General features: G+C 41.8%; 1 protein-coding gene across 1 annotated transcript in view; it reads left to right on the top strand.

Moving 5' to 3' along the window:
• Positions 1–24,639, top strand: part of LOC134437421 (filamin-A-interacting protein 1-like) — a 55,033-nt gene that overhangs the window by 17,408 nt on the left and 12,986 nt on the right. Inside the window, exons 10-13 of the mRNA XM_063186910.1 lie at positions 13,707–13,843; positions 17,291–17,401; positions 20,116–20,187; positions 23,385–23,439. Coding sequence (XP_063042980.1) covers positions 13,707–13,843; positions 17,291–17,401; positions 20,116–20,187; positions 23,385–23,439 — 375 coding nt within the window. The remainder of the gene's footprint in view (positions 1–13,706; positions 13,844–17,290; positions 17,402–20,115; positions 20,188–23,384; positions 23,440–24,639) is intronic.

Consider the following 24,639-nt stretch of genomic DNA (forward strand, 5'->3'; position numbering starts at 1 on the left):
GATTGCTGATAGCCAGCTGGTCCAGCGGTGGATTGCGTGTCGTAACCCTAGCCTACACAAAACCAGGCGAGACTCGCTCTTGAAGACAACATTGTTCTGCGAGAAAGATCATCCCTGTCTTCCTGGCGATTCATCCCCTTTGTCATCGTCCCTCTTTTCCTGTTAGTAATTTGGACCTGGCATGTTTATCCCCGTAATTTGTAAAACCGGCAATCAAACGTGCGCGCAGCACTTTACAAAGACGCAGGTATCCTCTCTATCAAAGGAACGCTTTCTCCGCGTGTGGTGTGCTAGATTTTCCGTATCCTCATGGATTGGCAAGACATGTTGGGAGACTTCAATTCAATTCAATTTACTCCCGATTTTGTAGAGATATTATGCTATTCAGCAAAATGTCAGGACCACGTCAACGTTAGTTTGGCAAATAGCCTAACGTTGGCATGCTGATGCAAGCTTGACGGTGGAACAAGACGCATGCAAATAATAATCGATCTACTTCTCCAAGCATAGCCTACTGAAAATGTCCAGCATGTCCAACGTGTTTTACACATTCAAATAGGCCTACTCCCACTAAAGACATCTCCCAAACTCAACGACGAGTGCTGCCAGTGCACATTTCGCCCCTAGCACCACACACGTGGACAGCTCGCAATGCAAAAATAGATAGGCTATATAGCCTAGGTAATATTTGTGCTGGCATTTTTGTTTCAGTTTTGTAACGAGGATTATAGCAGCTGAAGACTTGATTTCTTCTAGCCTACGGGAATACTTTTTTAGTTTGGTATAATTACGGACAATGCAAATAACTGTTTTTTGTGACATGCGGACATTTTTGGAGGGAATGTAATCGAAAGTCCCGCCGCCTGGTTTATTGTTTTGTGACGTGCATGTGGATGAGCTTTATTGAAGTTTCATGTAATAGGCCTACTGAACTGAAATTGAAAATAGGCTATATGCCATTTTTACAACATGGCATTTTTCTCGGGTGCTATGAGTTATTGTTTTGCACCGAGTAGGAAACGTTTGACGCCATGCCACTCACAGTGAGTGACCATATTATTTCTCATCATTGTCGGCAAAGGGTAGGGCCTTCAACCATAGCCTATTGTATAGTTTGGTCTTTTTGTAGCCTGTAAGCCAATCCCCTCGTGAAACTAACGCGCTTCACATAATAAGAGTAGTGCCGCGGTCTCAGCACCATGGACAGAGGGCGCAAGTCCATTTAGGCGGCAGGCATGTCGTTACTCCACGGCAAATGCCGGTTTTGGGAAAAATATTAAAGTAGTCGCTATTTCTAAGTAGCCTATGTAATGGTCTACTTTGAGACTGTTTTAGATTTGCCTATGAAATGCATCTCTCATGTGAAAGCAAAGGAGAGATAGGCCTAGATATCGCCCCCCTGTTTATAATCGCAAATTACGCATGGCCACAGACAGCGCGGAGACCCAGAACAGTTTCATATTCTAGATAAACCGATAGACCCGCTGATCTGTCTTTCTTAATACACAATGCACAAACACAGTAATAGACCATTTTCAATAGCCCACATACAATATAACTGTCCACTTTTCCCAGCCTCTCTACTACAACCAAAATGGTTGGTAAGCCTACATCCACAAGCGAGAGCTGAGCCAGAACTTTAGTTGGACTCCCTCTATCTACGTCATGAGGCTCTGCCAGCGAGGAGCCCAATACTTCAGAAGTAGCTGTAAAATGATACATTTTCATAAAAAAAAATATTGCAGTTTGGCTTTGTTATAGACTGTGAATTTCACATATATGTTTCAAAACACCTCTCCTGACAACATCCAGTATATATTTAGTTATAAATTTCACCTAAACGTTACCCTTTAAGTCCCATCTTGGCTCTTTGGAAATAGTCTTACATTCCAAAGGCTACTTAGACATAGCGACTATTTTAATATTTCCCCCAAAACGACTTGAATCAAATCCCACGAAAAGATCAGCCATTACAAGTGACTCGTGGGGAGCTGTCCAAGCTCGTGGTGCTTAATTTTTCCCGATATTTCCCCATTGCTGGGAACTGGCAAGTAGTCATAGTTCCAGACTTGATAGACTTGATAGAATTCCAGAACGTTACTAACGGTCGCACACCTCTCAAAATCCATTCGCACTTGGATCATGGCATCCTTCACAGCACTGCAACAGTCCTGAGGCAAGATGTATAAAGGTATGGGCTTCTTTTCAATTTTGATAACAAAACAAAAAAAATCTGATCTCAGAAGAATTTGTGGTAACTCTTTATAGTGAAATGTCTAGGCTTGTGTAGACGGCTGATCCCTCATTATAGGCTAGAGGGGAGCCTAACCGCCATACTGACACTTTTTTGATACCGCCATTCCGATAGGCCTTGGCTAGGCCTATTTGCTCTTAAGGCGTCCAACGTGTGTGTTAGGCACTATCAAAGAGACATCTTTTTGTCGAAACAGAAGAAGCCTTTTTACAAACAGGGAGCTCTGTTAAGACCATGTGCAGTGCAGCCAAAAAGGGGTCGTCTTGTTTTCTTGGGCAATAGGGAATAATAATGATATGCCTAATAATAATAATAATAATAATAATAATAATTTTGCCAAAATACTGTTCTGACTTTTATCTAAATTATTTGGTGATATCCCTCACAACAGTGCAACAGCACATAGGCCTAATGGCGAGAGTTTTTCCCTCAGCACGTAATGAAAGCTAATCGGACGTCTAATGACAGGTGGTGCTGACGGACAGCGCATGAGGGAAAGAAGTTGCAAACTTGATCGTGTTCGGTTTCGTCAGTCCAACGGAAAACTTCTGGCTATAGAAAATGAATCTGTATTGCAACAAATCTAGTTAGGCCTAGGTCTATATAGGCTATCCAAGATATTTAATTTAGACAGAATCCTTTCAAGCCGTGCAGCATCAACGTGGTCATAGCCTACTGTCTGCACTTGTTCCGTTGCCTGCCTCATAGCAGAGAAGGAATGGCTTGCTGTTGTTGAGGATTTGTAACGTGGATTATGGAAACTGAAGACTTGATTTCTTCTATTTGTAACACACTTGAAGACTGGGAAATGCCTAAGTAGATTGAGTGTTCATTTATTGTAGGCCTATGGTATTTAATATGAGAGGTAACTTAATAATCCTTAACATAATTGTAACCAACCTGACATTTGCAAAAGCCTAATCTATGCAAAAGTATTGAGAGTATTAATATATTTTTGGTTATGAGATTTAATTTGTATTTAACGTTGCAGTTGTTTCATATGATATAGGTATTGGCTTGTTATGGTGCTATGTTTCTATTCCTGGTATCCTATTTGTTGACGGGGGTTGCCAGGGGAACGGGAGGTTCGGCTGAGGAGAAAAGTAAAAAGTCAGACGCTTTTCTTTGTGATGTTCCTCATGGACTTTGATTAATTTGCTTCACAGTCAGTGAACATGACTTAAAAGACATTCAGGATTCACCGACACGTTCCCGGTCGGTGTCATGTTTGTGTTTTATTGACTTTGTTCATCGCGAGGACGAGTTTGGATACTGTTTTTGGACTATGCTAGCCGGCAGCTAACCGCTTCGCAGCCGCATCTTTGCCAGCCGCTATCAGCAGTTGTTGATTGCTGCTACCCACTAGTGACAGTAGACTGATACCTTACCGAGAGGAGTCCAAGGTGTCGGAGGGAGATGTTCGGGGGACGGACACGGTGATGGTAACGGGCACGAACATCGTTGGACGTTTAACGACGCTGTCAGTGGATTACGGTAACCTATGAGGCAACTGGTAGTGAGTACCGGTAGCCTACGTTTCAGTTGGAATTTATGAATGAGCTCCACCGCGCGCCATCTGGGCCCTTCAATGACTGTTTGTTTTGAAACCCCGGCCGGGTATTTTTTGTTTGTTTTTTTGTTCGGGTTTGATCGCTTGTCTTTGTTGACAGCATGACTTCTGTGTTAAGGGAGTCGATCACAAAAGGGGTTTAAATAAATGTTTCCTGATCGTTTATTATTACACTTTGACGTTTCACCTCTCATTTTGTTAATGTTGTGGTGGATTGATAACCTGTGTTGTAAAATGCTGAAATATTTGTCTCTGAGGTGTAGCTCAGAGTGGGGGCTCAACAAAAACCTATGCACAGCAGTCAACAGTAAACATTTTCACAGTTTACCCCAGGCCTCTGGTTTGTATGTATTCATCCCTAGACTGTCAATATTTTATGCCATCTTGCTAAAGAGTAGGGTCGCTACATATTGATACCTTTTTGTTTGGTATAATTACGGACGATGCAAATAACTGATTTTTGTGACGTTCGGACATTTTTGGAAGGAATATAATCTAATTAGTCCCGCCGCTTGGGTTATTGTTTTTCGCGTGCATGTGGATGAGCATAGGCTATTGAATTTGATTGCAGCCTAATAGGCCTACTGAACAGTGGACTGAAATTGAAAATAGGACATGTAATTTTTAACAAGAGTGGCATTTTTCTCGGGTGCTATGACTTCTTGCTTTGCAAGAAGAAAGTCTCCTTACTCCACGGGCAAAAAGCACCATGGTCAGACCCTGGCGCGCAAGGTCATGTAGGCAGACATGAAAGACTCACTACTCCACGGGCAAATATCGGGAAAAATTAAGCACCACCAGCATGGACAGCTCCCCACGAGTCACTTATAATGGTTGGTCTTTTCCTGGGATTTGATTCATGTCGTTTGGGGGAAAATATTAAAATAGCCTTTATAATGGTAAGAATATTTCCAATATCAATATGGGCCAGGTTTGTCTCCGTGCGTACACACACACACACACTCTCTCTCTCTCTCTCTCTCTCTCTCTCTCTCTCTCTCTCTTTCTCTCTCTCTTTCTCTCTCTCTCTCTCTCTCTCTCTCGCCACAGACTGTAACGCCGCATTATGTAATAACGGTGCAATATGTAATAATGTAATAAATTATTACATAATGCGGTGACAACTGTCGTATTATGTAATAATTTACGCATTTCGTAATAGATTTCTTGAACGCATTTCGTAATAACTTTTTTCTCATCTTGTAATAAATTATTACAAAATGCGAAATTTATTACGGAATGCGGCCGCAACTTTTTTTTTTTGATGGAAATGTAATAACATGGTGCATTATGTAATAATCTATATGGATATGTTTTTTCTGCACTTGGATTCAGTAGGTACAGCACACACATAGCCTAGTCTCAGTGACATGGTAGTCACTGCCCTCTCTCTCTCTCTCATTCTTCTCAGTTCTCAAACTGCTCGAGAGTCGCGAATGATGCGGTTAAAACCGTTAAGATATCATTTCACAACTTGTTGCGTGCAACGAGTCCAGCGAATGTCTCGCACTTTCTGCTACATTACACCAATTTACAGCGACATTAAATAGGCCAGGTCTAAACACTTCACGAGGTGGTGAAAACTTGTCTTGCACTTGGGTCTGTGGCGCGGATCTCGAAAGCGCAGGAGAAACCTGTGCAGTTGTGGTCCTCGGTGCGAGTAGGCTATCCTACTACACAGTGACCACATAATGATGAGAGAGAGAGAGAGAGAGAGAGAGAGAGAGAGAGAGAGAGAGTGTGTGTGTGTACGCACGGAGACAAACCTGGCCCATATTGATCTTAAAGGGGTCCTATTATGCTTTTTCATGTCCACTACCCATTTATTGGGTTACACAGCATCTGTTGTATGTAAAAGCTTGGTGAAAGCTGCATTTCACAAATTGGCCTCTTGGGGGAGAATTTCTCTGCCGCAGGAACGCTATTTCTCAACTGTCAGAGAACGCGTGGTTGGGTTTTCAACATTCTATAGCTTTTGTTTCCGGTACGGGTCTACGTCATGCTGTACCTAACATTGCTGCTTATGGGATGGAGTGTTGACGATGTCACAGACCATTTATTAATTGCAGAGACAGTAGACCTAATGCGCATTTGTTCATCGCAGCCACATAGCCTAGGCTTATCTGAATTTGACAGTATTGTGATGTATCCTATTTGTGAATACACCACTCAGTGTACAAAATAGTGTACAAGAATAGTGTAGCCTACAAGGATAGTGTAGGATTTCGCCATCCACAAGTTTATTCCATTACGCATGTTTTTTTTTTTCAATTCATAAATCGGCTCCGTCAATAGGCTACAGCATCGGTCTAGACTGGAGGCTACACTCACCTGTGGCCCAAGTTATATATTTTTGTTTCATTGTGATATTAAAGCTGCATTTTACATTGATAAAATACCGGTTGGTAGGCCTATGGCTAACGGGTCAGAAACAGTTGAATGAGGAAGGTCGAAAACAGGCAGAACGCGTTAACGCAGTTGCGCACTGAGAATCCAAAACACTTCCAAGTGGGTGAAAGACTCGAATCTCTCCTTTCTCTCTCTATTCGCTTCAGGGCCGTTTTGCATATGCTGTTGGCAAGACTAACTTTTGTTTGGTAAGATGTGAAAACCCTACACTTGTATTGCCGCTTGAAGCATAACATTAATTAGAAGACGTGCGCTGATGTTATCCAAATAGGTATCACGACATGACCAGCAGCCGTTTGCATCAGCAATGTTGGCAAGGATTAGCCAGTTAGTATAGGCTATGCGTAGGCTACAATTCAGTAATTAAAATGCAACGCAGTTTTGTTCATCATATCTGCAAGAGCAACGTGGATATTGGCTTGACGTCGTTTAAAACTGGTCGAGTCGTCGGGCGGCATGCCAAAAATAATGAAACTGAAACGGATAGGGCCTATTGTTATATAAAAAAATCATGTCCTGTCGATAAATGCGAACAAAAAAACCACGAAACCGAGACTAGGCCTAGGCGTTATTATAAGACCCAGTATGAAACCAATCCATCGAGGACTGCCCATTGCGCTTCCAATCCAGTGGGCGCATCATTTCTGCCGGGGACTAAAGAAATGCAGTTACTAAAATGAAACCATGCACCTGAAAATACCTTGAAATGTATTTTTATGAAGCATAGCGTATCACCATTGTGCATTAGGCCTACAGACAACGAGCAAACAGGAACTCATTTTTAAAAGCCAACAACGCGTGCGCTCAGTAGCCTATTCAGTCTGGCTTGCTGATAACTTCAACTTTAGGGCTGCAGTATGCAAGGCTAGACAGCGGGTTAACCAATCAGGCCCCTACTGTTGCGTTAATAATGTTTGAGATAAAGATTCTTCAGCGCAGGATATCAGAAATAAACAAGACAGTGCAGATGGCTATTAGTTTTTTGTTTTGTTTTTTTTTTTTATAAATATGGTCACAATCGCGTTATTACGCATCAGATGCAATATGCGTATTATTTCATGAAACCTCAAATCGGAAGCAATAGCCTGTACCCAGCACTTTCAACCCTTTCTCAGATTAATGGCAGCCTAATTGTCCCAAGCGATTTTGAAATCAAACTGAAGCCCATGCACGGAAGACTCTCATTGGATAGGGACTGGGTTTCAGCAAATGACACAGCAAGGTGCCCAAATAACAACGTGGGACTTATGATGCGTCCTTTTCAGATTAATTGTGGACATTGGGTGAACTATTTGGCTGTCAACTTTAGACATGGGCTACAGGGTTGGATTCCAGGTCAAAAACAGCTGTGCTGCTGACGTAATATTAGTAATAGAATGCTTGATGAAACGCTCCATGCTGCGTCGAGATTTCAGAATGTTGAAGGGTCTAACATTCTGCACTTCCACGCGTTTCAAACAGGCGGCGTAGGGTGCATGTACACAATGATAAAAAATAATGGACATGAAAACAAGTGATCATTCAAAATTAACTCCACTAACCACAGTAAAGCAAACTATTAACAATGAAAGTTATTCTAAATAGCATAATAGGGCACCTTTAAGCCCCATCTTGGCTCTTTGGAAATATTCTTACCATTACAAGGGCTATTTTAATATTTTCCCCCAAACGACATGAATCAAATCCCAGGAAAAGACCAACCATTATAAGTGACTCGTGGGGAGCTGTCCATGCTGGTGGTGCTTAATTTTCCCCGATATTTGCCCGTGGAGTAGTGAGTCTTTCATGTCTGCCTACATGACCTTGCGCGCCAGGGTCTGACCATGGTGCTTTTTGCCCGTGGAGTAAGGAGACTTTCTTCTTGCAAAGCAAGAAACCAGAAGTTTCTCGTTCCACTTCTATAGCCAGAAGTTTTCCGTTGGACTGACGAAACCGAACACGATCAAGTTTGCAACTTCTTTCCCTCATGCGCTGTCCGTCAGCACCACCTGTCATTAGACGTCCGATTAGCTTTCATTACGTGCTGAGGGAAAAACTCTCGCCATTAGGCCTATGTGCTGTTGCACTGTTGTGAGGGATATCACCAAATAATTTAGATAAAAGTCAGAACATTATTTGGCAATATTATTATTCTTATTATTCTTATTATTCTTATTCTTATTATTATTATTATTATTATTATTATTATTATTATTATTATTATGCCTATCATTATTATTCCCTATTGCACAAGAAAACAAGACGACCCCTTTTTGGCTGCACTGCACATGGTCTTAACAGAGCTCCCTGTTTGTAAAAAAGCTTCTTGTGTTTCGACAAAAAGGTGTCTCTTTGATAGTGCCTAACACACACGTTGGACGCCTTAAGAGCAAATAGGCCTAGCCAAGTGCGAATGGATTTTGAGAGGTGTGCGACCGTTAGTAACGTTCTGGAATTCTATCAAGTCTATCAAGGCTGGAACTATGACTACTTGCCAGTTCCCAGCAATGGGGAAATATCGGGAAAAATTAAGCACCACGAGCTTGGACAGCTCCCCACGAGTCACTTGTAATGGCTGGTCTTTTCGTGGGATTTGATTCATGTCGTTTTGGGGAAAATATTAAAATAGTCGCTATTTCTAAGTAGCCTTTGGAATGGTAAGACTATTTCCAAAGAGCCAAGATGGGACTTAAAGGGTAACGTTTAGGTGAAATTTATAACTAAATATATACTGGATGTTGTCAGGAGAGGTGTTTTGAAACATATATGTGAAATTCACAGTCTATAACAAAGCCAAACTGCAATATTTTTTATGAAAATGTATCATTTTACAGCTAGGCTAGACCTACTTCTAAAATATTGGGCTCCTCGCTGGCGTAGATAGAGGGAGTCCAACTAAAGTTCTGGCTCAGCTCTCGCTTGTGGATGTAGGTTTACCAACCATTTTGGTTGTAGTAGAGATGCTGGGGAAAGTGGACAGTTAGGCCTATATTGTATGTGGGCTATTGAAAATGGTCTATTACTATGTTTGTGCATTGTGTATGAAAAAAGACAGATCAGCGGGTCTATCGGTTTATCTATTTATCTTATTAAACTGTTCTGGGTCTCCGCACTGTCTGTGGCCATGCGTAATTTGCGATTATAAACAGGGGGGCGATATCTAGGCCTATCTCTCCTTTGCTTTCACATGAGAGATGCATTTCATAGGCAAATCTAAAACAGTCTCAAAGTAGACCATTACATAGGCTACTTAGAAATAGCGACTACTTTAATATTTTTCCCAAAAACGGCATTTGCCGTGGAGTAAATAGATTTGCGCCCTCTGTCCATGGTGCTGAAACCGCGGCACTACTCTTATGTGAAGCGCGTTACAGTTTCACGATGGGATTGGCTTACAGGCAACAAAAAGACCAAACTATACAATAGGCTATGGTTGGAAGGCCCTACCCTTTGCCGACAATGATGAGAAATAATATGGTCACTCACTGTGAGTGGCATGGCGTCAAACGTTTCCTACTCGGTGCAAAACAATAACTCATAGCACCCGAGAAAAATGCCATGTTGTAAAAATGGCATATAGCCTATTTTCAATTTCAGTTCACTGCTCAGTAGGCCTATTACATGAAACTTCAATAAAGCTCATCCACATGCACGTCACAAAACAATAAACCAGGCGGCGGGACTTTCGATTATATTCCCTCCAAAAATGTCAGCATGTCACAAAAAACAGTTATTTGCATTGTCCGTAATTATACCAAACTAAAAAAGTATTCCCGTAGGCTAGAAGAAATCAAGTCTTCAGCTGCTATAATCCGTTACAAAACTGAAACAAAAATGCCTGCACAAATATTACCTAGGCTGGCAGCACTCGTCGTTGAGTTTGGGAGATGTCTTTAGTGGGAGTAGGCCTATTTGAATGTGTAAAACACGTTGGACATGCTGGACATTTTCAGTAGGCTATGCTTGGGGAAGTAGATCGATTATTTGCATGCGTCTTGTTTCACCATCGAGCTTGCATCAGCATGCCAACGTTAGGCTATTTGCTATCCTGACATTTTGCTGAATAGCATAATATCTCTACAAAATCGGGAGTAAATTGAATTGAATTGAAGTCTCCCAACATGTCTTGCCAATCCATGAGGATACGGAAAATCTAGCACACCACACGCGGAGAAAGCGTTCCTTTGATAGAGAGGATACCTGCGTCTTTGTAAAGTGCTGCGCGCACGTTTGATTGCCGGTTTTACAAATTACGGGGATAAACATGCCAGGTCCAAATTACTAACAGGAAAAGAGGGACGATGACAAAGGGGATGAATCGCCAGGAAGACAGGGATGATCTTTCTCGCAGAGCAATGTTGTCTGCAAGAGCGAGTCTCGCCTGGTTTTGTGTAGGCTATGGTTACGACACGTAATCCACCGCTGGACCAGCTGGCTATCAGCAATCACCGCAAGAATCAAACCTGTTTTTTTTTTTCAAATCCTGGTCATGCCCCGTGAGTGTAGGCTACTGCATATAGTTAAAACATTGCTACGACCCAATTTGGCACACTGTCCACTCCATCCGCAAAAGACACAACGTCGGAAGGGATTCGGTTACTGACAGAGGTACGAAACAGTCCTCAACTTCAGAAAAAAAGATGGAAATGTGGATACTATGTGGGCCTGGAGAAAGAGGTTCACTCTCTCCAGCAGTTCAAAACCACCGTGTCAGGTTATGCTTCAGAAGCATATCGTTTTTTTTTCCGACAAAAACGAAGCGCCATAAAGTCACAGTCAAGTTTCTGGGCTATAGGCCAGTACAGCAGCGTTAATAAACTCCAAATGTGACATACCCTAATAATGACAATCTTAACCCTGTGAAACCTGAACCATGAAAGCAATGAGAGAAAATTCTATTTTTTTGGAATTTGCTTCAATATTGGTCCCTTATAAGAAATGTAAAAAAAAAATTCAAAATTTTGTTAAGGTCACTGAGATATTTGATGCATCATATATGATGCATCAGGCTTTAAAGGGAATGAAAATTCCAATTTCATGACCATTGAAAAATGACTTTTAATGCATTTGCATCTTTTTTAAAAAAAAGTTGTCAGACAATTTAATTTGAGGATTATCTTTAAATATTTAGTGAGATCCTGCCATTTTTTTAAGCCTATCCTTGTTTTAGCAGGACCATATTTTACATTTCCCACAGCCTGGTTGGGCAATTTTTTAAAATCTGTGTAAAAACATAGCTGATCGAATGCTTAGCAACCTATTTATGAGTGTAATATAGATCATTATTCATTTTTGATGTGTAATTTGAATATATGGGTCCATTACTACAATTGGACCATTTCTCCATTCACTTCAATGCATTTTTTACGAGATCATAATTTCAACATTTTGCATTACATTTTCAAAATCGCAAGTAAAACGTGTTTCTTAAGGCAATATCTTTGTCTTGAAGTAAAACAACTTGTGTGTTTTGCTAAACGATCGTCGTGGTATGCTTTGTAAGTTTCCCTATGGAGCAAATGCATTGATGGCTGACTTCCTGCCACCGCCGGATGGTGCTTATATGTTTCATCAGTTTTAGCACGATCTCTCTGCAACACGGTGTAAAAATATAAACTCTTCCTTGATTAATTGCACAAAGCAAGTGTTCAAATTAAAGGATGTAGAGTTATATTTCGGAAATTTGTACACAAACCTTTTGCAATTTGTCGATACCTCAGCGTCGGTCAGGGAAACCGCTTCTACTCCATTTTTGCATTTTTCGCCGAGCTGTGATCAACCTGTTGTTGACCGCTGCTCTCTTGTGGCGGTTTCCGCGTACTGCAGGACGTTTGGAAATGACACGCAGGATGTTTTTGAGATGGATTTTTTTTTGTGTCAGCGTGGAGAGGGCTTTGAATTTGATGCATCATAGATGATGCATCCGGCGCGATAGGGTTAATGTGCAAACGAAGTGTGGGGGATTGGGGCAATAAAAACAGTCGGTGGTGGGTAGTGCGCGATAGCTCTGTGATGGGGAGGGGGATTCTTTTGGCTACACCTAGCCTACCCAACTCAGGACTCTGGATCCAACAGAGAATCTCCACAATGAGGGAAACACATCGAAAACATAAAATTAAATATGCTATATGCACAAATAGAGTTCATATCAATCAGACATTATATTAGGTTAACAATGTTATTTTGAAACCTAATGAAGAGCCACATAATAACGGTCTGGCACACCCTCATGGCGCTGCTGCAGCGCATTGACATGGAGGAAACCTACAAAAAAATATGATTATTATTTTAAATAATAAAACGGTTCAGACGGTATCTGGTGGATACTGCCACTGTTTAAGGCCATTTCACTTCTTGAAATTTAGCCTATAGGTCTGGAAAGGTGTTACAATATTAGAACCTGGCCTATTCTCTGCGGTGCTTAGTATGTCGGTTGAACACGGCGACTCCCTCTATCCACGTCGGATCAATATGGGCCAGGTTTGTCTCCGTGCGCCAGCGGACACACACACGCGCGCACACGCACACACACACACACACACGCACACACACACACACTCTCTCTCTCTCTCTCTCTCTCTCTCTCTCTCTCTCTCTCTCACACACACACACACACACACACAAGTTTTGAAATGATTTCTTAACGGTTTTAACCGCATCATTCACGACTCTCGAGCAGTTTGAGAACTGAGAAGAATGAGAGAGAGAGAGGGCAGTGACTACCATGTCACTGAGACTATGTGTGTATTGAATCCAAGTGCAGAAAAAACATATCCATATAGATTATTACATAATGCACCATGTTATTACATTTCCATCAAAAAAAAAAGTTGCGGCCGCATTCCGTAATAAATTTCGCATTTTGTAATAATTTATTACAAGATGAGAAAAAAGTTATTACGAAATGCGTTCAAGAAATTTATTACGAAATGCGTAAATTATTACACAATGCGGCAATTGTCACCGCATTATGTAATAATTTGTTACATTATTACATATTGCACCGTTATTACATAATGCGGCATTACACCCTATTTTTTTTTTCAAGTCTTTCTACCTTTTACTTGTTTTTGTGGAGTTAGAAACTGGAATGTCAAAATTTGTCATATCCCGCAATGATGAAAAATCTTTAAAAAGTCCTGGATTTGGATCAGGATCACCACCAAAATTGAATCAGTTGTTCCTTTTATCATTTCCAACAACTCCAGTCCACAACATTTCATCCAAATCGGTGCAAAACTGAGTTATCCTGTTGACAGACAAACAAACAGAGAGCAAACTAACACGACCGAAAACACAACCTCCTAGGCGTAGGTGAAAATGGCCTCTCACTGTTCTCAAGTATCTGTTCTCAAGTAAACTGTTTTAACTCTGAAAACAGAGTGGTAGCAGTGCACTGACCTTGTTGTTTTGTGTGTGTGTGTGTGTGTGTGTGTGTGTGTGTGTGTGTGTGTGTGTGTGTGTGTGTGTGTGTGTGCGTGTGTGTGTGTGCAGTCGGAAAATTATATCAAGAGGTGTAATGACATGTCTGAGATTCAAGCTGCAAAAATAGACGGCCTCATGAAGTATTTCAACATCCGGAGGAAAGTGGAGGACAACGTCATGGCTGAACACACCGCAATAGCTAAGCGGTAATGACGCATCTTCTCCACTTTTTAAATGATGGCTGAGTGAGCACACAACCAGAGGCGATTCTAGAGTCACGTGGGGCCCCAAGCGAAAATGCAGAAGAACGAACATTTGAACCAAACTCGCCACTACTGGTAAAGTGTGGGCTGTTATTCACTATCTAGGGGCTTGGGGGCCCCAAGCGCCTGCCTGCCTTGCCTGGTGGCAAGATGCGCCTCTGCACACAACAGTATCTAAGCGGTAATGACGGCAACTTTTTTAATGATGGCTGAGCACTAGGGATGCACCGATACCACTTTTTTGAAAACCGATACAAGTACAAGTACATTAATGTGTGTACTTGCCGATACCGAGTACCGATACCGATACCTTTTACCACCAAAATACAATGAAAGTAAATGCATGGCCTTGTTTTTTTCCTCCTGTGATATTTTTATTTTCCATTTCCATGTAGTTAGTAATGTTTGTAAATGTATGAGGTGGCACTTTTTTCCATGCTGCTTTCAAGTCCACAGAATGTGACAGGATTTTGCATTGTTTTCTTTTGTGTAATAGCAGTATCGTTCCTGGTATCGGCAAGTGCTTGACGAGTACGAGTACGAGTATAATGAGCAGTATCGGGTGCCGGTACCGGTGCATCCCTACTGAGCACACAACAGTATCTAAGCGTAATGACATGTTCTCCACTTTACCCCTGTATTGTCGCTGTCAGGCAAAAACCTTGTATCTCCACTTTTCTTTTTTTTTCTTCTTATTAATTTGTAAATCACTGTTTTCTAAATAAATAATCATTTCAACATTTAAGTTGGCTGGAGAGTGACGGAGGGCATGTAGAACAGGCCTAATTAATTGGCAGCCAGAGGGACACATGTGGCCTAGAGGTTGCCCCCTAGCTGTAGCCATGTACAGTGCAGTCTTCATACAGCAGTACAACACGTGATTTTCTTCTAAATCTCTTGCTTGTCTTGTACACTGAACATCCAATGTACATCCAAAGAACAAGTTTAAAAAATGTTTGTAGACTCTTGATTTTGAAGTGTCATTACGGTGTTAGTGATGGCTGAAAATGTGTGGCCCGACTTAAGTTCTTGGTTTTGAGATGTGGCGCAGATGAAATTCTAATTGATGTAGAATCCAATAGGATCGCCACTGCTCAAGACAATCTGATTACACTAATGTGCAGCAATGCATTTTCCCTGACAAATAAAGTACGGTAACACTTAACTTGACGCCACCGTCATATGTATGACATAACAGTGTCATAACAGTGATGTAATGGAGTCATGCATGTGTCGTAAGCATTATACAATGTCATAAACATTTTATGACATTGTCAGTAAACATTCATTTACGGTAAAGACAGTCCAAACAATGTCAACTTATCATGACCATACAACGTTTATGACTTTGACTTCATGTCTATGACACTTGACTGTGTCATGACACTGTTATGACACTATTATGAATTTATGACACTGTTTTATCAAACATATGACGCGGTCGTCAAGTTAAGTGTAATCTAAAGTACTAAATTAAAGGAACATACCCAACTTTTTTTTATTTTCACCAGGGCTCTAAATTAACTTTTTTCCACCACCAGCCAATTTGGCTGGTAGACATTTTTTCTTACTAGCCAAATGGAAGGTCAACTAGCCATTTTTTTCCCACCAAAATAAACCATGCATTAATTATGTTATTAAACTAGGCTCTGTCCTCAACACAGATAAACAATATAAATATTATACTCAATATAATTCAGTCTATTCTGTAATTATTTAGTAATTAATTATATTTGTATTACCGGCATTTCATTATTTTTCATTCCATTTCCATATACTGTACAGACAGCCAAACACTAGCCTATTACCTCACACACCATCACCCAAACCTCACATACAGTATAGGCCTACAACTCACACAAACACAGCATGCCTTCAACACTAATGTCACACACATACCAGACATTCAACATAACACTAGCCAAACACACACACAACCAAACACTGCAAAACCTCATATCCCCTACACAGCATCACTTCATACACAGTGGGCCAAATACCATGGACAATGCACAGAGGTGAAGGGGAGAAGAGATGAAGGGAGAAGAAGTAGACGGAGAGGAGAAGGACAGGAGAGAACACCCCTGCGCGCACGCACGCACGCACGCACGCACGCACACACACACACACACAAAAACACACACACAGGTGGTAGGTCTACACAGTGTGTGAATGATGTATGCATTGTGTGCACCTTCAAGTTCCTCCAGGTCAGATTAATACTAGCTTTACTTACGATGCGCTTGGAATGACAATTACCGGTACGCTATGTCAACTAGACATCCAATACGGAGACCATGCTTACTATGTTACTTTCGTCGCTAGTTTTTGTTATCTTTTTTTTTCACTTACTCGTATATCCATGTCAAACTCGTGCAGGGTCTTTGCGATGGCGTGGGCGTTATTAGGAAACGACAACTCCATCGTTTGTAGTTGCGAGGACCTCGCAAATATCAGACGACTTCTGACGGCAACGACACTGTTTTGACAGACAGCTGTCCTGTTCCTCCACTCACTCACGCCGTTTTCGCTCCACCAATACTCTATTTCACCGTCACAACAGTTACGCTGCTATTACTTGCATTCATCTACACAGGCCCTAACCTTGATTTAACCACTGCCACATTCTTTTTCACCTGACCAAAAGTTCAAAACCTACAAAACCGAAGTAATCCGCGCTAGTCCGCTCATTGAAAATATTTTATCAACACTAGTTCCAGCGCGCGGGTATCAAACACGCAGCCAATGGATGTGAGGCTGCCTTATTATTGTGATTAACGGTCAGCCAATGAGTGTGGGCTACATCATGACGATAGGACTAATGTTCATGGGTAATGTAGGCAACGTTTTGACGTTCATCAGACGGCAGCTACAGATCTATGCGGGCAGCTGTTTAACATTCAGTCGGGCGCGCGCTACCGGCCAATTTGGCTAGTGGATGATTTTTTTCTACCAGCCAAAATTAATTTTCACCCGCATTTGGTGTGTTGGCGGGCGTTAATTTAGAGCCCTGATTTTCACATATTATTAGCATAGCTTAGCATAATCACTGGAAGTAACTGGTAACTTTAGCATCAAGCCACAAGTGATCACTGGACGGAATTAAATTGCTGTTTTACACTCTGATTACATTCATTTTAAAGTGGTTTATAAGTACATTTGATGATGTTTCAAAAAGGGTGGTCTGTTCCTTTAGGCAAAGTCTGACACTTTGCCTGATGAAGACCTGAAGGTCGAAACGTTGCTCGATTAAATACACAATAGACAAGCAGTGTTGCGGACTTCTCTTTTTTCACTTGGATTTACTCTCATTGTCCTGCACCTGGCCCGTCGGGTGGGATGTGCACACATCTACTCCTCTGAACTTGGTCTGTTCCTTTAAACACGTAGTATGCAGTGGTCCAAGTCGCAGTTGGAGGAGCGCATCACGGCCACTGCCAAGTACAAGACGGAGGTCAGGGAGATGGAGCAGGCCATTACCATGCTGGAGGACTCAAGCGGGCAAGTCACATTCTTTACATTCTTTTAAAATATATATATATATATATTTAGGGGCTTTCATGCCTTTATTTGAGAGGACAGTATGAGATGGTGACAGGAAGCGATTGGGACAGAGAGACGGGGTGGGTGGGATTGGAAAATGACCGGCTGGACTCGAAGCGGGGTCCCCTTGGGCATGCAAGCCCAAATGTAGGGGGCTTAGCGTGCTGCACCACAGCGCCCCCACTTTTTTTTGTTTTTGACATTTGAAGAGTTTAGTTGCAAAATGGGGTATCCACCATTTTTGACTTTTGCATTTTAGTATTGGAAATGACTGTTCAGAAGTCCTATCATCTACTGTATGTGTGAATTCCTGCCATTCAAATATTTTAAGAACATACTTTTTAAACCTATATGAAATGCAAACACTTAGGGGTTTCTTTTGCCTTAAGACATGTAAACGTTTAGGTAAAAGATAAAAACTTTTACATGTCTTAAGGTAAAAGAAACCCCTAAGTGTTTGAGTTAAACAGTTAGACATAATGAACTTAATACATAATATATGAAATGCATTTTTGCAAAAATGCCAATTTCCCAAAATTCTACAAAATGGATATACACGATTTTGCAATGCAACTCTTCATTTGTTTTGTTACATTTTAGCCTTTATATAGATAGGACAGTCGGAGATGAACACAGGAAATCAGGGGGAGAGAGATAGAGGGGGTAGGATAGGGATTCAAGCCCTGATGTGTACATTCTTGGACCACACTTATTTATTTATCTATGTATAAAGCTACGTTCACACACGTCGCTGCTAGTTACTAGCTTCTCGCTTACTCGCCACTCTCTCATGGAATGTTCGCTAAACGTTCCCGCAGCTTTAACTGCCAATGCACAGGCAAGAAGTACCAAACTCTGCATTCCAATTAGTTACTAAATTACTCGCCTCGCTCGAAATTAAATTATTAATTTCAACTCGCCCACATCGCATCGACGGGAATGTTCGGGCAGTGACAGTTCTATAGAATTCTGGGCGCCATTCAATAAAATTTGGAATTTTAGAATCTTGCATTGTTATAGAACACATTCTTTTTATAGAGGTTAAATGTGTAATGCCTCTAAATATGTAATGTCTCACCAGTCACCTCCTGTTTTACATGATGAAACTGAAGACACGTTTCCACATTTGTAGACAATAAAGGTTCATTCATTCATTCATTCATTCATTCATCCATCCATCCATCCATCCATCCATCCATCCATCCATCCATCCATTCATTCATTGCATTCATTCATTCATTCATTCATTCATTCATTCATTCATTCATAGAAGTCCTTACCACTTTCCCAGTGGCTGTCAATGGCGATGTTCACATGTTTTTAATTTCAAATGAATAATTCAGTATTTAAATAGTTCGGTCAAATTCAGATTCAAATTGTGAAGTGTTAACAAAGTACATGATGTTTTCAAAACGGAATTAAAGGGGCACTAGGTAGGATGACGTCATTTGTGCGGCGCCCGTGGCATGCCTTTCTCAAAATCTACACCGTAATGAAAAAATGCTGTTCAAATAAACTCTCTGTGAGACTGTTATTCATCACGGAATGTCAGCAGTTGATACAAATCTGAATACGGAATGTAAAGCGATGTTTCAGATAAAAAGTGTTTCCCACGGCACTCGTTCGGTCCGACGCTGTCAAAAGTTGCTTGTGAGGTTTTCTGACAACGGACCGAGATCCATTGTTCACTTACTAAAGACTCGCATAAGCATTGCCTGACTCTAGACTGTGATTTATTAAACTTTTAATCTTACCTGGAGCCCCTTTACGTTTTATTCGGAATTTCATTGAGTTAATTCTGAATTAATGGTCTCATGTAAACAAGGCCAATGGTCCATTTTAAAATGGATTCATTCAGTGTAGATAAACCGTTCCAGGGGCCTATACTAAGAAGCCGGTTGATCAATAAACCAGGTTAAGTTAAAGTGATACTGTCCCATTTTTGGAAATAAGCTTATTTTACACCTCCCCTTGAGTTAAATAATAGGGTTTTACCGTTCTTCTGTACTTTCAACCGTTCTCTGGGTATGGCAGTGCAAATTTTACCTCCAAGCTAACAGTTAACATTGAGTCCTATGAGACCAGTTAGCCGCGAGCTGGTGTAGTAGGACTCAATGTTAACTGCTAGAATGGAGTTCAAATTTGCACTGCCATACCCAGAGAACGGTTGAAAGTACAGAAGAACGGTAAAACTCTATTATTTAACTCAAAGGGAGGTGTAAAATAGACTTATTTCCAAAAATGGGACAGTATCACTTTAAGAGGAAAACTATCCAATAGAAGAGCCTCAAAATGAGGACTCCAGGCTCTTCTATTAGATGATTTATCTTTACTTCACCTGGTTTACTGCTGAACCAGCTTCTTAGCATGGGCTCCAGGTACTTAGTTATGTGTGTATTTAAAAAAAAAAAAAATATATATATATATTTTTAGGGGCTTTTTATGCCTTTTTTTGACAAGATAGTATGACTTGCTGACAGGAAATGAGTGGGAGAGAGAGATGGGGGAGGATTGGGAAATGACCCTGTCTGGATTCGAACCGGTGTCCCCATGGGGCGGGCATGAACGGCCAAATGTGGGGGGCTCAGCGCGCTGCGCCACAGCACCCCCTAGTTATGTGACTCACTCATCTATAATCAATGGTCTCACTGTATCTCACTGTTTCATTTCAGGGTGAACAGCGAGCTCCTAGCGAGGGGCCTTGAAAACACGGAACAGCAACTGACGAGAGAGAAGAACAACAGGTTCGGCTTAAGGACATGTGTGCATAAGATGCGTTTTTAGTAGCCAGGCTACGCTCTCCTAGTGACGCAACATCGTCTGTGTCGCTTCTAGTCAGGCCACGAGCAATATGCATATAGTTTCTAAGCTCCAGAGAGATCGGAAACTCCACCCACTTTGTCGGGAACCAATCAACTTTGAGCAGCTCCAATGGCCCTGGGTAGAGGCGTGGTTTAAGAAGAGACGTTCTATTGGGACTAAGAAAATCTTCGGTTTAAGCTTCGGCACAGCCTTTTCTGACCTTGACCAGTAGCAAACAGAGGGAGCCAGGTCAACCATGCCGCTTGGGAAACGTTAATTGTTTGCAAGGAGTCAGACCAAGTCTCCAACAGAGATTTGAGTTAAGTGGATGATAGTTAGGCAACGGTTTTAGCACAGACAACGTTCAAAATCTTGCTTTCTGGCCTCTAAACTTGTGTTTTGTCTAAGTTACAGGCAGGCCTGCTACGGGGATAGCTTACTGAAATGTCACTGATCATTATAAAATAGAGCAAGTTTAACTTTCAGTAAAATTAAGTGATGAAACAGTCTATACACAGACATGACCTATCTAATAGTGTTGCACCGATATCATTTTTGGCCCCGATACCGAGACCCTATCCCTGGCTGTGCAGTATCGGCCAATACCAATACCATACCGATACCACTCTGCGAGCGAGAACGAGAGAGAGAGGGAGAGAGGCCCCATGCACTTGATGAATACAGCAGTTTCACCGGAGCTGGGTGAAAGAGCTTTTGGTGCGACTAATTGCGTTAACTTGCATTCAAGTTCAAGGCTGTGTTCAAGTGTCATACAAGCATTGGTAAATGGTATCGTTGCCTTATTTGTTGGTACTCGCCGATACAGATACCACCATTTTAGTGCCGACCTGGGTATCGTATCGGTGCAACACTACTAATACAAAAATGATGCACGTTGGAATTTCAATTTCATCTCATAGCGCTCAGAGTGCCGCATCAAGATGGTCTCTGTCTTTGTGTCCAAAAATGATGTCGCCTTTTTTTAGCGCTGACAGGGCTTAGCGCTCTTGATGCTGAACCACACAGGATTTGTATTGAAAATAGCCACTGACAGCACTAAAAATGCATCCTATGGACACAGGCCCTAAAGGCCTCAGATCTACACTCCAGCAATTTCTCTACACATTAACAACACCCCTGTCTTTTTGTCACTTTCTCTCTATCTGTCTCTCTGTCTCTGTCTCTCTCTCTCTCTCTCAGTCTGAATGCAAGTGCGTGCATGTTAACATGCGTAGATGTGCATTTGTGCATGTGTGTGTGTGTGTATGTGTATGTGTATGTGTATGTTAGGGTGCATCAAAAAATGCTTTTTTCAGCCTATTGATCTGTCTGGGTGATAAAAGTGTTCCACTGCATGTACAAATAACACATGCAAAATATTTTTGCAATCCATGGTGGTTTACAGGTCCAACGGAATATGAGCTGATATGAAGGAACTGTGGATTAACTGAGTCAGTCTTTGCCAATTCAACGAAACCCTCCCACCTAATAACTTGGACTGTTTTTGTGATTTTGTTGAAATATTTTAACCTAAATATTTAAATGAAATAAAACCACTTTGACATATGTAAAATAACAGATTCCTAATTAACTATAATCATCAGTACCCCCCAAAATAATAGATATAAGTATTTCCGAGAAACTGGGAAATTCACACACTGACACACAGGCTAAGCAAAAGGAAAAAAATCTTCAGTTTTGGATAGAATGATGTTGTAATAAATAAAGGCCTCACGAAAATCAGAGTGTTTGACTCTGAGTGTTAGGCATGGTGAATAACTGTTGAGCTGATCTTCAGCCATGGAGGGACTTTGAATTCTTACTTGCAACTCTCACAAGTAATTTCTGAAAGGACTTTACTCTGGTGTCTACAGGACACAAAGCAGGTCTGGCACCACAGTCTTGATTCCACCAGACATCCTCAGCCGGCCAAATCTTGTGTCACTGGCTACAAGGTTGAAGATGACTCCTATGCAGCAAGCTGCTTTCACACGTGGCCTGATCTCAGAGTCAGGTGGTGATTTGTCAAAAGTTTCCACATCCTATGCCACAGCAGATCGATCACGCCGTAAAGTGCTGAAGACCATCAGTGAGGAATGCCATGAGCAGTGGATACCACCTGCCTTGTGCACCCTGCACTGGGACAGCAAGTTGACGCAGACACTTGACAATGTGCGCCAGAAGGAAGAGCGCCTGACAGTTGTTGTTGGAGATAATACACAGCTGAAGTTGCTTGGTGTGCCTGCATATACAAAGGGGGCTGATGAAGCTTGTGGAACTATCATTGGCAACCTAACATGCAAATTGCTCCAAATTGCACTGTCATCATGTGGCAATAGGTGCCAATTATCCCTCAGACGAGAGAACAGTGCAACCTCTGGTGAGCGGGACACCTCCAGTCTGAGGTCATTAAATATTTGACTGAGTAGCACCTCGCCAATGTGATGGCGGCACCCAGACCACAGCAGTGGTCGTCCCAGTGAAAGCTGTATGGCTATGCAGGCTGCGCTCAGATGGCCAGTATTTGAAGCCGTGGTATCAAATGCCATATTGACTACTTGATTGGTGCATTGCCATTCTTGGAGCAATTTGCATGATTTTTTTCCTTTTGCTTAGCCTGTGTGTCAGTGTGTGAATTTCCCAGTTTCTCGGAAATACCTATATCTATTATTTTGGGGGGTACTGATGATTATAGTTAATTAGGAATCTGTTATTTACAGATGTCAAAGTGGTTTTATTTCATTTAAATATTTAGGTTAAAATATTTCAACAAAATCACAAAAACAGTCCAAGTTATTAGGTGGGAGGGTTTCGTTGAATTGGCAAAGACTGACGCAGTTAATCCACAAGTCCTTCATATCAGCTCATATTCCGTTGGACCTGTAAACCACCATGGATTGCAAAAATATTTTGCATGTGTTATTTGTCCATGCACTGGAACACTTTTATCACCCAGACAGATCAATAGGCTGAAAAAGCGTTTTTTTGATGCACCCTAGTGTGCATGCATGCATTTGCATTCATGCGTGTGTGTGTGTGTGTGTATTTGTGTGTATGAGCATAATGCGTGTGCTTTTGTGTTTGTGTGTATGCATAAGTGCATGTACGTATGTGTGTGTGCGTGTGTGTGTCCTGATAGGGTAGAGCACGAGGAGGAGATTGTGAGTCTGGAGAAGGCCCTGGAGGAGCTCAAGGTGAGAGGTAGTAGCCTGGTAAACTAGCGCCACCCACTGGCTGTCTATTTTTTTTTTTACCTGCAACTGGTCTAGCCGTGAACTGCCACTATGCCCTGAATCTGGCAAACCAATCACAACGCAGAGATGTGTTTTGAATCAAAGCGGACAGGGTGTTGAGGGAGTGGCGATGAAGCTCGCGACGCTGGGAAAGCACAACAACAAGAAAGATGGCGCTGATTGGTCAGAGCGTTGGCCTATAGGCACAGGTACGGTTTGAAAGACAACAGGTTGTTCTCATCAACAATTTTCGGATGTACCATTAATCGAGGCCAGACTAACCGCGCGGTCACACCGCCGGCGTTGAACGCGTGGAAAGATGCGGAAGTAATTGACTTTGTATGGGAGAGCAGGCGGCAGAAGCGTTAAAAGCCGCAAAGCGTGTCTAGAGTCAAAAGCGTCAAAAGCAGAGGGCGTCAAAAGTTGAACTTCAGCTAAAAATATGTAATGAGCTCGGTGGCGGCAGGCGGCAGCCAATGGAATGTTCACATTTTTCTAAACACGAGCTTCGGTTGGTCGAGATTCTTGGTCGAACGCTTCAGGTTGAATCTTTTGCCTCGTTCAACGCCCCTGACCTGTGCATTCCAGGCAGGAGTCAGCAGCATTTTAGCTCTTTCAACGCCGGCTGTGTGACCGCAGCATAAATCAAACATCCAAGCTCACATGTAGTCTGGTTTATCAGGCTAGAGAGGTAGAGGAGAGCTGGCAAAAGGAAAAGGAAAAAAAAGAAGCATAGTTTCCCTCGAACACAGGTAACCCCTGACGTAGTATATACTAGACAGCGTGCTTCTATTGTATTCCATTCAAGGTTGTGAAGCATCTGCGATCGATCTGCGGGGATTCTTCCGCCCTGAATGTCCGCATTTGTACCTTAGCAATGCTGAGAACCAGCGCTGATAGGACAACGGTTGCATTGTAAAATAATTCTAATTGTCAATCAATCAACTAATAATGCTCATTGGTCATTTAAACAATTTTAATAGCTCTCTAAAGTAAAAGGTCTGCCCCCAACAAATGTTTGGCTTGTTTGAAACGTGGAGTTGTCAAAAGTAAAAGTGAAGCTAACTAGAATCACTCAGAGAGTGCTTCAGACCTCCGCCAAGGCAATGGGGTCACTAAACGCCATAACATCGACACACTTTGGAATCCTATAATATAACT

This window comes from Engraulis encrasicolus, chromosome 21 (genome assembly GCF_034702125.1).
Source record: "Engraulis encrasicolus isolate BLACKSEA-1 chromosome 21, IST_EnEncr_1.0, whole genome shotgun sequence".
Lineage (NCBI taxonomy): Eukaryota > Metazoa > Chordata > Actinopteri > Clupeiformes > Engraulidae > Engraulis > Engraulis encrasicolus.